Here is a 16,429-nt window from a genome sequence, read left to right on the forward strand (position 1 = left end):
ATAGGGTGAAATTGAATCTATCTATCGATCTGTCTGTCTGTCCGTCCGTCCGTCCATTCGTCTGTCATTCTATGGTTCTAGCTATCGTTCTATAGTTCTATAATTCTATCTGTCTGTCTATTTAACTATCATTCTATAGTTTTGTCATTCTATCTGTCTGTCTGTCTGTCTGTCTGATCTTTTGCTCAGTGGTCTTGTGTGAGTAATGTGTGATTACAGTAACGTTCAGCAAATGCAATCCACCTCAGCACATTGAGCAGCCGCTAGAGAAGGGGACTGTATTAGTCTCACCATGTATGGAGACAGAACACCGAATGCCCTACCGCGGCCGGACCACTGTTAGTCGCACGCTCATGGAATGTACACTCACAGAAAACACAGACACACTGGGCATTCATCAGAGAATAAATGACTGTTTGAAAGCATAAACATGAGCGCAGTAAATCCACAGAGGACGTTTTCATTCCTGGATCACGCCATAGTAACAACCAGCACTGAGATCTAACACACACACACACACACACACACACACACACAGCGAGAACCCAACCAGTAGACAGAGAAAATTGTTTATCTGACATACTGTCCTAATGTGTCATAACAAATCATCTTAATTCCTGTCTCCCCCTACAATCTTTTGCTCTTTTCATTTTTTTTGTATATTTAAATATTTATAAAAGTTTTAGACATGTACTATGGTAGTATTGTTTGAATCACCCAGATTATAATGTAAATAACATGCTACATGAATGTGTTAATCATTCAGTACTATGGTAGATATCAAAGGAAGCATGGTATTACGCAGTATAAAATGATAAAGGCCTAAATAGTGGGCCCCCCTTTGTCATAGGGTTGTCCAATATCAGTGACTGCATCCTTTGCTATTCATAGCTTTCAGTCACTTGTGGAGACCTGGAGGACACAGGCCTGTCAATTTTAAAAGTTTCAACCCAGGAATATTTAGATCACTTCTGAAACAAAGATATGTGAACAAACTGCAATAGGCATATACAGCTACGATATTTTAATCACTAAAACATCAGGAAATTCTAAAACGATTAATGTGAAAAATAGGCTAAAAATCTAATTAAAAGATCAAATTAAATATAAATCTTATTGATGATGCATACTAAATATATAGAGGAAAGCAGATACGCCCAGAATATAAACTCAGAATATAAACTAACAAAAAAGTTTTTTTCTAGGGAAATTCTGAACATGAAACTTTGCATGTTGTGTTCTTATACTGGGCGCATCTGTTGGCTTGCGCTGAAAGAATATATATATATATATATATATATATATATATATATATATATATATATATATATATATATATATATATATATATATATATATATATATATATATATATATATATGCATTCTGAATTTGGTATATTAGTACAAACTTACTGTTGGGAAATATAGAAAGTCATGTTTATCCCTCCTAATTACGAATTACCATCTGATACTACACAGAGAGAAAAAGGGTGTCGAAATCAGGGGTACAACAGCTTGTAACTGAGGCAGTACCCTTAAAATGACATATTTGTACCCTTTTTTTACAACAAAAAGGTTCATAATTCATAGTAGTACCTTAAGGTATGTATTTGTACATTTAAAACAGTACAAAGACTGTCCGTGCCAAGCTGTTTGTATCCCTAAAGGAACCATTTTGACACCCTTTTTCTCTGTATAGTACTTTTTGTAAGGGAAATACTGTTAACAATTGACTTTCGAAAGAAATCAACACCAAAATTTCCTGCCCCACTGAAAAAAAAGAGTTTGCTCAAGTGCAAAACACTCTGGAACTGGAGGACATGCTTATTTGTTTTTAAAAAAAAACTGAATTGGCTCCTGAAAGCATTAGATAGACAGCTTATCAGGAACACCCTGACCCTGACCTACTTCTGTGTGTGTGTGTGTGTGTGTGTGTGTGTGTGTGTGTGTGTGTGTGTGTGTGTGTGTGTGTGTGTGTGTGTGTGTGTGTGTGTGTGTGTGCGTGCGTGTGCGCGTGCGCGTGTGCGTGTGTGTGCGCACGTTTTTTCTATCCCAGTGGGGACTTCATGTTGAAAGCTCACCCACTCATGGGGAAGCTAATAAATCATTCAGAATTCGTTATTTTGAAAATGCTGAAAGTTGTTTGTGATGGGAAGGTTTAGGGGTATGGTTAGTGTACGGGTAGAGAATATACAGTTTGTACAGAATAAAAACCATTACGTCTATGGAGAATCCCCACAAATATAGTGAACCAGACGTGTGTGTTTGTGTTGCTGTGAAAGAGAGATTTCATTGCTGCGTGACTCAGCTTCTAGTGAACTCTGGGAGTGGACACTGCACTTCCTGTAGAGCTAAACTGGCTGAGTCATCAAAGCTCTGACCGACAGGAAATGCATCATCAACCCCGATGCATCAAATTAAGAGGGAGGGGTCACCGAAATGCATTATTCATTAGCGCGGTGACTGTAACACACAGACAGTACACAGAATGCCCTCCTTTTTTGGGGGGATAAAATTCTTCATATCACATAAGCAAACAGAATTATCTTTGTAGTGCCATAATAAGCAAATCATGTGCAGTTTGTGTTTGTGAACCAGCATATTTTAAGTGAAATGCATATAATTACAGACATTTTTGAGGTTGTGCGTGTGGGTTTCTTTAAAATACACACACAAGCAGTGGTACAGATGTGACCAGCCCTCCACAGACTGTTTGCTCAAACCTTGTGTCTGTCGTGGTCATGGTATCCTAGCAACAGAGCCCTCCATCTAAGCCCAGCTCATTCTGATGTGTATTTATGAAAAAGGATTGAAAACACACTGAATTCAATTATCAAAGCCCTTGAATAATGAAGAAAGAGAGGAAAGGTTCTGTTTTTAATGCTTTTATCTTTGTAAATGAATCTGCTGTTTATTTATGTTCACAAATTCTGATAATGTATGTATATTACAGAGTATATAGTTATTGATTATTATACATGCTTGATTTAATTGGTCATTCACTACATTCTGCAGTAAATAATTTTTTATAATATCTGTAAAACTTTACGTCTGAGGGTTTTTATTAATAACTGTGCTAGTTTTATGTCACTTGTATCACGTGACTGTACGAAATAATTTCAAAATGCTAGTTAATCCATTCAGTTCTTTATTTGCTAAGAAGACACCAGTTAATTTACAGTCAGCTGGACATTATCCCAAAGTAAACTCCTTCAGGATGAAACAAGATCCCTCGGCTCTCTGATCATCCTGTGGATGTTTATTTTGTGGTAATGACCGGCGGTCTGTACATTGTCTAATAAGAGCTATGTTTGAAATGCAATATTAGCAGTGTTTACTTTATTCTTAGCAATTTATACAGCATACAATTTTTTTAAATAGCATGTGGAATTGTATGCAGTTTGGAACAGTAAACATTACACTCATTAATATGATTCTAACATGACCTAAATAGCATTATTCCAGCATTAAATAGCATCAAATTATACGTTTTTTTTTGTCCTGTTTTGTTTAAAAATGATCTTTTGTCAGTCTGGTAACATGAGTCAAGTTTAAATTTCTATTCATATAAGTAAGGGATAATTGACAACGGACAGTTGAATTAGCTATTAGAAAAGTGAAGTGGAATTACACTTTGGGTGTGGACCAGAGTCAATTATTCCATTTATACTACGGTTACCACACCTTAAAACATTCTTCAGATTATGAATTCAAAACATTTGTCAGGTTTTTGTCTTTAAAATGCTCTTGTATGTAGGACTAATTTCTTATGCATCTCATCCAGGTGATCCCACGGTGTGTGTGTGTGTGTGTGTGTGTGTGTGTGTGTTTGTGTGTGTGTGTGTGTGTGTGTGTGTGTGTGTGTGTGTGTGTGTGTGTGTGTGTGTGTGTGTGTGTGTGTGTGTGTGTGTGTGTGTGTGTGTGTGTGTGTGTGTGTGTGTGGCCTGGTATACCCTACAATATGAAGACAAAATGTCCTCACAAAGATGGCAATATCTGAAATCCTTGTCCTTGTGGGAAAATGTTTTGGTCCCCATGAGGAAAACATCTTATAAATCATACTAAGTGATGTTTTTTGAAAATGTAAAAATGCAAAATGTTTCCTGTGATGTTAGGGGCAGCTCTACTAATAGCCGAACTGTAAGTTTATCTGCTTCAAGAACAGCGGCGTTATTACCTTGCTAGTGAGAAATGTCAGAGCAGCGCTGACAACACTTTTCTGTGCGAGAGTGTGTATTGTCAGTATTGTTGTGGGTTTTGGTTCTTTTGCTGTTCTATGCTGGAAAGACATTTAAAATAACTGAAATAATTTGGTGAAGTGTTATACATTTGTAATGCGGTTAAGACCTGCCTGGAACTACTTTAGCCGTGCATTTCCCTAAAAATAATTGCACACCTTAGTGCATTCATCAACCAATCAGATTCAAGCATTCAACAGCCCTGTAGTATAAATATAAATATATGATGCAGTACATATACACAAACCACTGATCAAACATACAGTAAAAAACAACTGGAAATATTATTACAATTTAAAATAACAGTTTTCTGTGTGAATATATTTTCAAAATGCAACATTCAAAAAGCTGAATTTTCAGCATCATTACTTCAGTCTTCAGTATGACATGATCCTTCAGAAATCTTTCTAATTGTCTGATTTGACTGTATACACACAGACACACACACATACCCATTTTATGAACCATATCCAACAATTATAACTAGAAAGCATTTAGAATAGACTAAAGCTGCATTCAAGAAGCCCTACACAGGACCTGAAAGAGATCACCCCGACTTTGAGGGTAAAGGGGGGGAACAGATAATCCGGTGGAGACTATACGGATAATCCTGGGGTTATAATCCTAATCCTATGTCACACTGGACAGCTCACATTGCTGCTAATCGGCTGTAGCGCCCTAAAGCCACTGTGAACACTGATAATCCTGTTACTGAGATCCACGTAATCTCACGCTGATAAGGTAATCATACAGAGAGTTAAATGTGTACGCGCATGCCAGTTATTGCCTTCATGAGGGACCAGCCATTGATCTTCAAGTCTTGACATGTACACATACTTTTGTGTGAAGCCCATGGTATTAGCTTTATGGGATAGAAAATATAATTATCGCAATAGAAAAGTTACCAAACAAACATCTGTGTGTGGAAGGACACTTATCTGAATGACATTAACTACTGCAGACAGCTCCGTGGCCTTTGACCCCACCCTTTCGCTCCAGATGAGCCAGGCGTGTGGTCGCGTGAGAAATGTGTAAGTAAATCTTGACAGGCGCGAGACAACGACAACAAGCGCGCACCGTGAGAGCTCTTGGCAGTGTCGGAAGGGGGTGTGAAGCGAGGAAAAAATAAAGAGGCAAAGAAACTGTTAACGAGAAAAGAGTTGGCAAGGACAACATCACAGCTGAGTAAGATCTGACTCTCTCTCTCTCGCTCTCTTTAACTTTAGTCAGAGATGGAGAGAGAGGTGGACCGTGCATGTATACAGTTTTCTAAGCAATAAGGTGTAAAACAAATTTGCTACCATGATGCCACAACACTGTTGTGGGTGGTTGCCAAGGCAAAAAAAACTTCCACAGAGCTGAACCTGCCGAATGCTTATAAAAGTAATAGCACTTTTCTCTTCAAAAGCTGCACGATTTGAGGTATCATTCATACGCTTGGCACAAATTTTGTTCATTTAGTTCTGCCACATAAGAAAAAAACATGCTTTGGTAAATTATAACATAAAAACTAATTTTTAAGATGTTAAGATATTTTTGTCAATTTCAACTATATATCATTGACTTATGTTGAAATGATCCCTTAGTACCTCATAATTTTGACTTTTTAATGTCATATTTATATCTCATTATTTTGATTTGTCTGTTTTTTGTCCAATTGACTATATATGATTATGACATTTTAATTGTGACTTAGTATTTTATAATTTTGACTTTCTGTCATATTTGTATAATAATTATACAAAAACTTTTTGTTGATGTTGATTTTGATAGTTTTTGTCAATTTCGACTTCATTATGACTTGTGATTTTGACTTAATATCTAATCATTATAACTTTTAAGCTCATAATTTTGATTTGTGCCAATTTCAGTTTTACATCATCGTATGACTTATATCACAATTAGTACTTAGTGTCTCATAATTCTGACTTTTTCCACCATCATATTTATGATTAACCAACGAATGTTTATTTCTTGTGTGTTGGAAAACAGTTTCCATAAGAATGATTTCCCTTAAGAATGATTTCCCTTCATTAGTGAAAATAAAGAGCAGGACTTATTTCAGTAATATACATGCACAAAATGAGGGGGAAATAAATCGCTATTGAGTTCTGACACGCATTGTAAAACACGTCCGACAGAAAACTGTAAGTCAGCGCAAGTACAAAGGGACTCTGTTGCTGAGGGACAGCAGCGGCTGACACTATACACAAGGATGAAACCTTCCTCTATCCCCTTAAAATCACACATACACACACACACACACACAAGTGTAACCTGCAAGTGAGCAATGCAACATAACTATTTATTTCTGTCAACTTTAAGCTAAATTCATTTTATATCATGGTACAGACTATGGGCAGATAATTTAAGTCAGTAAAAAAACACCCTTAGGACTTCTAGATTTCTATCTTCTCCTTGTACAGTCAGCTAAACTTTCTGAAACTTGAGATGGGCTGAGTTGTTTTTTTCTGGAATTTCAGTCCAGCTGTAAAAGGGAAAATCAGCAATTTAACAAGGAAGAGAGGACACTTGTTATTCGTTTAATTTAAAGGGTTAGAGGAAATGGTCACATAAAACTAAATCGCTACGAACTAAATCATTTTTTGATGCAAGAACCCTTTAATGACACAGACACCTTTAAAACATTATATACAGTGAAATACAAAAAAGAACTCATTTCTTCAAAATTTCTAAATGATTATTTACTCACCATCAAGTTGTTCCAAACCTGTATGTTTTTTTCTTCTTCTGCTGAACACAAAAGAAGATATTTTGAAAAATGTCTGTAACAAAACAGCTGTTGGGCCTCATTGACTTATGTAGTATAAAAAAATGGAAGTCAGTGGGTGCCATCAACTGTCTGATTACCAACATTCTTAAAAGGAAACTCATACAGATTTGGAACAACTTAGTTGTAAATGTAAATGATAAGTAAATAAAAAGTTTTAAAAAAAGTAAATGATGACTGAATTTTCATTTTTGGGTGAAATATCCCTTTATTAGTTTTTTTTCTTCTTGTTTTTACAGTAAAATTACCTTAATTAAAACATGAACATACAAAATTAATATTAAATTAATAGGTCACCCAAAAATTGCACCCTCATACCGTTCCAAAAATTTCTGAAGAGACTCGATCACTTAATATGATCAACAGAATGAAGCTCATTGGTTCTCACACATCAAGCAAGCATGCTTGAGATTCTGTTTACCACAACTGATGAATGAGTTGATGAATGTTCATATGTGGAAAAAAAGCCTAAATTCAATCTGTTCATCAAATAAAGCAACCGTGTTTTTTCAGAAAACTTGGACTAAACTGCTCAATTCAAATGAATTAGATTTACGATCTCTTTATTCTCAGCTGAGGTGATATCCGCACCACCCAGTGCTTATATGTTGCCATATGCAAGCAGTGACCTAAACGACCTGCCATACCAGTGCTGGACAAAGTCTCTCTCTCTCTCTCTCTCTCTCTCTCTCTCTCTCTCTCTCTCTCTCTCTCTCTCTCTCTCTCTCTCTCTCTCTCTCTCTCTCTCTCTCTCTCTCTCTCTCTCTCTCTCTCTCTCTCTCTCTCTCTCTTTCTCTCTCTCTCTCTCAGCTGTTGGGAGGCCGAGTGATGGTCAGGAATGACTTTCTCTGTAGCCTCTCTGATTTCACTGACAGAGCGGTCTATAATGCACTCTGTCTGAGGATCCTGTTTCAAATGCATTTCCTGCCGTGCACAACTGAAGGTTTTTCGTCCCTGTCAAAAAACAACAAAAAAATAGCAACAACACATGCAAAAAAAAAACTAAATGTTATATTAGCACTTATGATAGATGCTTAATGAACTTGCCAGATAGAAATATATTCACTAAAATGTAATTCTAGTTTTCACTTTACAATAAAGTTATCATTAGCTAATGCATCATTTAACATGAAACTATATCTATGAGCAAATATATTTTTTTTTACAGATTTTATCCTTTGTTATATAAAAATACAGTTTGTCATTTTTCATTAGATCATAATGCATTAACTAATGTGAACAGATACAACATTAGATTTTTAATAATGTACCGGTATTATTAAAAGGAGAAATTAACATTTATTAAGAGTAAATGCTGTTAATTCATGTTAACTGATGTAGTTAACAATGTTAAAAAATAAAACGTATTATAAAGTGTTTTGGATTTTTGCCATGTGTGTGTGTGTGTGTGTGTGTGTGTGTGTGTGTGTGTGTGTGTGTGTGTGTGTGTGTGTGTGTGTGTGTGTGTGTGTGTGTGTGTGTGTGTGTGTGTGTGTGTGTGTGTGTGTGTGTGTGTGTGTGTGTGTGTGTGTGTGTGTGTGTGTGTGTGTGTGTATTATCTTTTTTTAATGCAAACAAGATCAGAATAATTGTACTTTTTTAATATAAATTAATGTCAATGTAAATTTTAAATTTATTTGTTTACATATATATATATATATATATATATATATATATATATATATATTTATATATATATATATATATATATATATATATATATATATATATATATATGCATTTGCAATATATAACTAAATGTTGCATTATATATTCATATTTAGTGTCCATTGTATGTTTTATTTCTAGCACTTTTAATGCACTCAACATCCTTCACAGAGTATTGTGAACATAACAAAAATAACATTTTCTATTGATTCAGTGTTTGCAACTATAAGAGTTATTTGGGACAGAAAAGCTACAATTGTAGGTTAATTAAAGGTTTGGTTAGGAACTCCTTAACTCCAGATCCAGAACTCATTTTCTCCCACCGAATGACTTTTCAGTTATATGAATCGTTTAAAAAAACACATGTCAAAAATTACTGAATGCGCAGCATGTCCTTGCATGTGTCGGTCATGTGACCTGAGCCCCTGTGCTGCAGTACTGTAGAAAGTTACAGGTAGAGGTGAATGGGGTTAGCTGGGGTGAGTGCAACTCATCTCTGTCAGCCCTGACACGCACGCCTCGCCCCATTTCACCCACCTCCCATAAACACTTCTTCCTTTTATTCTTCTTCAACTTCATTCTCTCCCCATTCTTTCCCTTCCACCATGCTGTCTCCTTTTTCCTCTTCCTCTCGGCAGGCCGGTGAGAGTACAGTACATTTCTCGCACAGGCTCAATAGGGCCGTGTCACACCTTTCACAGAATGTTCTCACCCCACACCCTTTTACATGCACTAACCCGCTTAAAACACACAGACACATTGTGATCCAATAATCACTTTCATTGCTTAAATTCACAACTGAATCTGACTTTAATCCAGTTTTTGATTAGGCTGACAAATATTAAGTGTCAGTGACTCCACGTTTGGGAATAATAATGCCAATGCATGCAGTCCATGCAATTTTCCTTTAAAAAGTGTAAAATGCAGTACATTTAATTCAAAACTGTGTTTTTAAAAAATATATATTTTCTGTAAAATTCTGTTTTAAATTATTCAGAGACATAGGAGACTTAAATTGGGAAAGGAATTAAATAATATTAATAATAATAATAATATGGCAGACAGCAAAAATTGCTAATGTAGGATTGGTCAGTATGGTTGCAAACCTCACCGCACACCCCTCCCTTTCGAAGCACACAGAGAAGCTACGGTGGCCAACACAGGACAAAGATGTCGCCTGAGAGAGCAGAGCGTGACTAGCGCTCTGTAAAGCATTTGTCCATTTAGGGCTACCATAGAAATATGACAGCACTAAATGACGTCTTCACTGTAAGGAGACTCGCGGTGTATGAAGATAAAAATGGCTCATTCTAAGGTAATAAAAAGATAACGGCTTATTATGTAAGGTCTTTATAAACCACTGAAAACAGTTATGTATATTATATTGCATTTCTGTCAATAGATCCTGGTAAATATTACACTCTGGACCTTTAAATGATCCAAAAACATACAAAAGTAAAACAAGACTTACATTGGAAAATGTATTTAATAATAATAAATATGGCAAATAGCAACAGTTGCTGTTGTGGAATTGGTCAGTAATATTTGAAGTCAGGGTTTTGAGTATTATGCACTTTGTCACTCTAATTTGAGTTGCATCAAATCTGCAGAAATGCAGAAGGAAATAAAGTCAGAGATATATTTGAGTGTTCAGCCACTCATCGCAGAGGCCAGCTTCCCTAATGTCTTAAACAGATGGTAGAAACTTCAGCTCACAGAATACCAGCCAGACACTCTTTGATTGGCCAGCTCACAGCCGCGGACGTGCATGTTTTATTTATTTATTACATACTGCATAGATAGGAGAACAAACTTACTTCACAGTTCTAGAATGTTCTGCTATCCCAGGTGTATTGCTGACCGCTTCTAGGAAGTGAATTCAATATGAGAGATTTCCAATAAGACATAAAAGGCCTATTCTTAATCCTCTAACATGTTTGTTTTTTTGTGGAGTTTGTATGTTACCAAACTGCTAATGTGTTGTGTAAATGTGATTATTGTACAGGTTTTTAGCCAAATCGATACTTGTTATAAAAAAGGGAAATCCTCATTTACAGTATTTGCAGCCTTGTACAGTATTTGTGGCGATCTTCACTAGTGACATCATCAGTGACCAGGATCAGTCGGTCATGCCTGTCAGCGTATGACAGCGGAGGAACACAAACCCAGAGAGGGCTTAACATTTAGACGGGTGTTTGTGTGTGTGATACTGTGGAGGACATCTGACTCTCTGCTATTTTCCCCTCAAATTAACTGACCTGACCTTTCGTTTACAATGTTTGTCTAACATGTCTCCCACATACTATGGACTTGATCTTGCTCAGGGCTGTCCAGTCCTGCTCCTGATGGGCCAGCGTCCCAGTTTAGCTCCAACACTCTTGCATGGAAGTTCCTACTTAGTGGCTGTGTCCGATTCCTTAAATAGGGCACTGCAGTGGTGTCCAAAACCGTAGTGGACGTTAGCGAGTGCACTCATTCAATCCCACAATGGCCCTGTCCCAAATGGCATCCTAAACCCTCACGGTCTTCCTCTGAGTCCGCACTTTCACGGCGTGATGCCGCTTTGACTGCCGGGTAGAAGTCCTCTGTGTAGCTCGCAAACTTGCGGGCTCAGCTGAAGTGCGCATCGAGGGCACATAGCAGCCGCAAAGGGGGCTCTCACAAGCACCCTTCTTTAAGCTTAAATGACGAATGGGACACCCTACAGTCTTGTGGACTTAAAGGACACGCGCAAGCAATGTCCATTGTAAGTCCACAAGACTGAAAGTGCACATGAAGTGTGGCATTTGGGACAGGGCCAATGACAAGTGTACAACGGATGTGTGCTCAACGGCTAGAGAATACCCATAATGCAGTGTGAGAGTCGCATGCTGAATGCAGCATATCACACAGGTTTTCAAATAAATAAAGCCTTGGTGAGCATATTTTCAAAAGCATGATCAAATATTACTGACCCCAAACTATTGAATGGTGATGCTTTTTTTATTGTTTGTCCAAGGCTTTACAACAGTTAACAATATTTTTTAAATGAACAACTAAACTGTATTTTATAGTAATTTGACAAGAATTAACCGTATTTTATAATAAAATACTGCTTTCAGAACTTTAGTGCAAAATTTAAAGCAGGCTAGGTTATTATCTGCTTTATAAAATCTATAAACAAGGTTGTGCAGCATAATGAGATGCCACAAATACACTTGTGTGTATTTGAATAAATACACACCTGTATTTCAATAATTAAAAAAATGTTTATAATGTAATTTTACATTATGAAATGTATTAGTAAAGTTATAAATGTTTTTTTTTTGTTTTTTTTGGTTTATGTAAATCTAGTTTCAGTTTACTGCTTTCTCTTTTAGTGATTGAAGAGGAAGAGAGAAAAAATTATTGATTTTAAATGCTTTCATCAAAGGGTTTTTTTTGGGGGGGGGGGTGCTTTGTGAGTTTAGGGGAGAAGTAAATTCCATTTCCAGAAACGTGTGTGGTCATCCAGATAGGATACATCCACTGGTCCGCACAGTGCACTACTGTTCCTAAATTGCTGGTTTCTGAGATAATTGAATATTTAACCACAGAAATTGGCAAAGGACTTTATTTTGGTCACAGCAGACTGACATGATGACAGCGTCAGATAAGAGCAGGTTAATGACCGTCTGCACTGGACATACTCTCGCCAACGCAGCCCACATACAGACACTCATCATCATCTCAGGTCACACGGGGTTACTGTAGATCCATAAACTCATCAGATGAATTTCTCTCGCACTGATGTGGCTAGTTAATCAATAGTTCGCTAATCAATTGAATGACATTTTGTCAGGGCCGAGTCCACATGGGCTGAAAGCAGCTGCAAAGTTGCATTAGAGCAGAGGGCTTTCCCATGCACTCAATACTGTCAGCTAGAATGGGCACAGGGTGTTCCTTTTATCCACTAACCCTAACAGAGTGAATGAACCAGAACAGGAGATGCCAGATGCATGCCATTAGTGTTAATGCAGTTCCTTTTCAGATGCAAACATAGTCTGATTGGTACACACCCTTGATTACTCACAGGCAGTTTCTAAACATTTATATAAATTGCAATTAATTATATTGTATTCATTTATTTTTACCCTTAATAGTTGCTTATTTTGATTTGTGTTACTGTACTTCTTACTGTACTTCTCTGCAGTGTGTTTTATTGGATACTGTTTAAAAAGCTGGACTTTTCACATGTGTCTACTTTGCTGTAAAGAGAGATAAAGATTCAATAATATCTGCTCAGTGGGTCAGAACAACATTTGGAAGTTTGGGGAAAATAAGATGCTAAAACGTTAGTTTACCCACAACATGTATATAATGTCATCGTTTACCCGTTCACCCTCATTTTATTCTGCATAATAACTCCTTAAAAAATGAAATGAAATAATAATAAACAAATTTTAATATTAAAGTCATATGGATTTGGAAAAACTTGAAGGTGATTAAATGATGACAGAATATTGATTATGCATTTTTATGTTGTTATATTTTAATTCAGATGTTAATTTTAGTTTTTATGTTGTTATTTTTTTTATTTGTATAAGTACAGTTTAAATCAGGCTCAATAAAACAAGAGGTCTAATATATCTCATTTTATGTTCTTCCTCTGTCTCAGGGTCGTTGTTCCAGAGAGAACTGTAAGTACCTGCACCCTCCTCCTCACCTGAAGACACAGCTGGAGATAAATGGCCGTAACAATCTGATCCAGCAGAAGAACATGGCAATGCTTGCCCAGCAGATGCAGCTAGCCAATGCCATCATGCCTGGAAGTCAGCTTCAGCCAATGGTGAGGCTCAATTCTTCTAACCTGCCCCCTTTAGAGAGAGATTACCCACAGGCCATTTCTGTAGATAAGTATTTTTTTTGTAAATAAGCGTAAGCATGATTTGTATTATGATATATATATATATATATATATATATATATATATATATATATATATATATATATATATATAATGGCCCCAAAAGGTAGAGACCTTTGGCTTTTGGAGTATAAAGGCCCGTTGACACCAAGACCGATAACTATAATGATAACTGTATTAGCATCCACACCAACTGACGATATCATTCTGGTTATTCTAAGCACGTGCTACAGTTTTGTTGTCTGCCACGTTAAGTGCGTGATCTATTTATGGATCGATTCTGATTGGCTGTCAGTGTTTTTATCATTCATCAGCTGAAAAAAAAAGTATTCTGAAAGTGATTCTAACTATATTGTTTCTCTCTGCCGTTATTGTTACAGTTGTGGTGTGTCTATTCTTTCATAAAACATTTTTTTTTACTATACCTTTATCGTCATTGTTATAGTTATTGTGCTTGGTGTAAACGCCCTTAAAAAAATCTGTTTCAATGAATTATATTGTATTAATTAAGTTCATTTATCATGTGATGTGTTTTTTCAATATTCTTAATATCATTTATTATATTAATATAATAAATGATAATTACATATATATTATTTGTCACATGTATAGTGTGCTTTGGTTCTGTTTTCCCTGTTCCCATCTGCCTAAGTTTGCCTGAACAACAGGCTTTATTACAGACTGTTTTTTTTCTCTACTCCTTTCGTCGTGCGTGTTACTACAACAACCATTCCTGAAAATATTGTAGTATAATATATGGGTAATATGTTTTTTTAATATTATTATTAATATAATGTGTTATTATTTATTCATGTAATAAGCTATAATCATTTATGTTATATTATATCAATGTATTATATATATATTTACTGATGTCATAAATGATTAATAAAAAAAGACAATGTCATGATGATAATGTTATATCTTAACTCTGTACTGCCACAGTACTTTTTTTGTAAGCAAGGATAATAGTCATAATCATAATTTTTTTCACTCTTAATTGTATTTACATAAGTCACATAAATTTGAATTTGTTGTTATTTATTGTCTTTTTCAGCCTATGTTTTCGGTTACGCCAAGCCTTGCAACCAATGCCAGTGCAGCTGCTGCAGCGGCTGCTGCGGCTGCGTTTAATCCGTACCTGGGCCCAGTGTCACCTGGGCTGATGTCCGCAGAGATCCTGCCCAGCGCACCTGTGCTGATGGCGGGCAACCCTGGAGTGGCATCAATGCCGTCCGCTGCAAACGCCGCAGCCGCTGCTGCTTCAGCAGTGGCAGCCCAGAAACTCCTCAGAACAGACCGCCTGGAGGTATGAGGGCATCAGAGGGCCATGAGGTCATAACACACTGCCATACTGAGACACCAAATCAGTATCTTTTTCTTTCACACGTATACAACAGTGTCCAGTTGCATAAACTCCTAAGACTAGTCTTACAAGTTAGTCTTACATTTTTTTCTGTTCAAATCTTTTTTAAGTCAGTTACATAAAAACTTAGATTTATGCCAAAAAGTAGAACTGATTACTCCTAACTAACTGCTAGTTGGTCACAGTTGGGTGTGTCCCAATTCATACACTATCATATTCATACACATCCTAAATAGTATTTGAAAAAATAATTAGTATGTCCCAAATCATAGTATTCCAAAGATACCTGGATGGTCTACTATTTCCGACTAGAATCCGAAGTGCAGATCCGTACGCATTTTAACGGCTGAAATTACCCACAATCCATTGCAAATTGGACGAGAAATCAAATAAAACTACAAACATGGATAAAATTGTTAAAAAACTACAAACAAGACGGATGTGCGAGTCGACGGTTGAGTAGAAAAGTTTAGATAAAGGGGTTTGAGTTAATAATTATCAGCATTTAAATTGACGAAAAGATAGTTATTCAATGTTATCCTCATTATATTTAATCTGCAACAGTTTTGTGAACTTTTGTAATGATACGCTTGGCTGTTAACTTTTAAATGCATCATTACATTTCAAACACGAGGAGAGTATCCACATGAAAACCCCACGAATGGCAGATCATTGCTACTACTACATTTCTCTCCAAAACAGTTTGGAGAATTATGAAAATAAATGACATTGAATGTGGATGATTTTAACTGTGACATGATGATTGACAGGACAGGATGCACATAACTAAGTGACAGAGCATCCGTTAAAGATGAAGTAGTACATCCCAAAGTTTGCATAGTCTTCTGCTACACACTCAAAAGTATGTTCTTTTTCCTCACAAAAATAGTGCATACTTTTATGGCATAGAATAAGTAGGCTAATTGGGACACAGCAACAGTCTTAACATAATGGCTATGTTTATGTAACTGGCCCCAGGGGTGTCCAATCCTGCTCCTGGAAGGTTATTTCTAGCCCTATTTAACACCACCTGATCCAGCTAATCAAGCTCTTCGGGATCACTGAAAACTTCCATGCAGGTGTGTTTGAGATAAACTCCTCAGGAAAGTGGCCCTCCAGGAGCAGGATTGGACACCCCTGGTATGCACGTTAAAGATCTGAATGCATGCAGGTAGGTTACGGTGACAAAATGGGTCGTTTTTAAGAAATAAAGGGGCTGCTGCCCCCTGCTGACCACTGGATAATAAAACACATTTCCCCATCTGAGAGAGTGCTATATTGGCTATGTTCTGAATTAATGACATACTGCCCACCTCATACTATTCAGTGTCTGCTATATACTGTCTACTTGTTTTTTTTTTTTTTAAGATATATATGTGTAGCAGTATGAAGTATGCACCAGTAAATGTTTTAAAAGTAGGGTCTGCAATTTTCGGAGAGGCTAGCAATAGGGTTTTCTTCATTAATGAAACTATATTA

At 36.5% G+C, this 16,429-nt stretch overlaps 1 protein-coding gene across 11 annotated transcripts in view; it reads left to right on the forward strand.

Moving 5' to 3' along the window:
• The window catches only part of mbnl1 (muscleblind-like splicing regulator 1), an 80,117-nt gene that overhangs the window by 50,990 nt on the left and 12,698 nt on the right, over nt 1–16,429 (forward strand). For all 11 annotated transcript variants that reach the window (XM_067452692.1, XM_067452691.1, XM_067452700.1 and 8 more), the window contains 2 exons: nt 13,336–13,506; nt 14,642–14,893. In XM_067452692.1, coding sequence (XP_067308793.1) covers nt 13,336–13,506; nt 14,642–14,893 — 423 coding nt within the window. The remainder of the gene's footprint in view (nt 1–13,335; nt 13,507–14,641; nt 14,894–16,429) is intronic.

This window comes from Pseudorasbora parva, chromosome 9 (assembly GCF_024679245.1).
Source record: "Pseudorasbora parva isolate DD20220531a chromosome 9, ASM2467924v1, whole genome shotgun sequence".
NCBI classification, from domain to species: domain Eukaryota; kingdom Metazoa; phylum Chordata; class Actinopteri; order Cypriniformes; family Gobionidae; genus Pseudorasbora; species Pseudorasbora parva.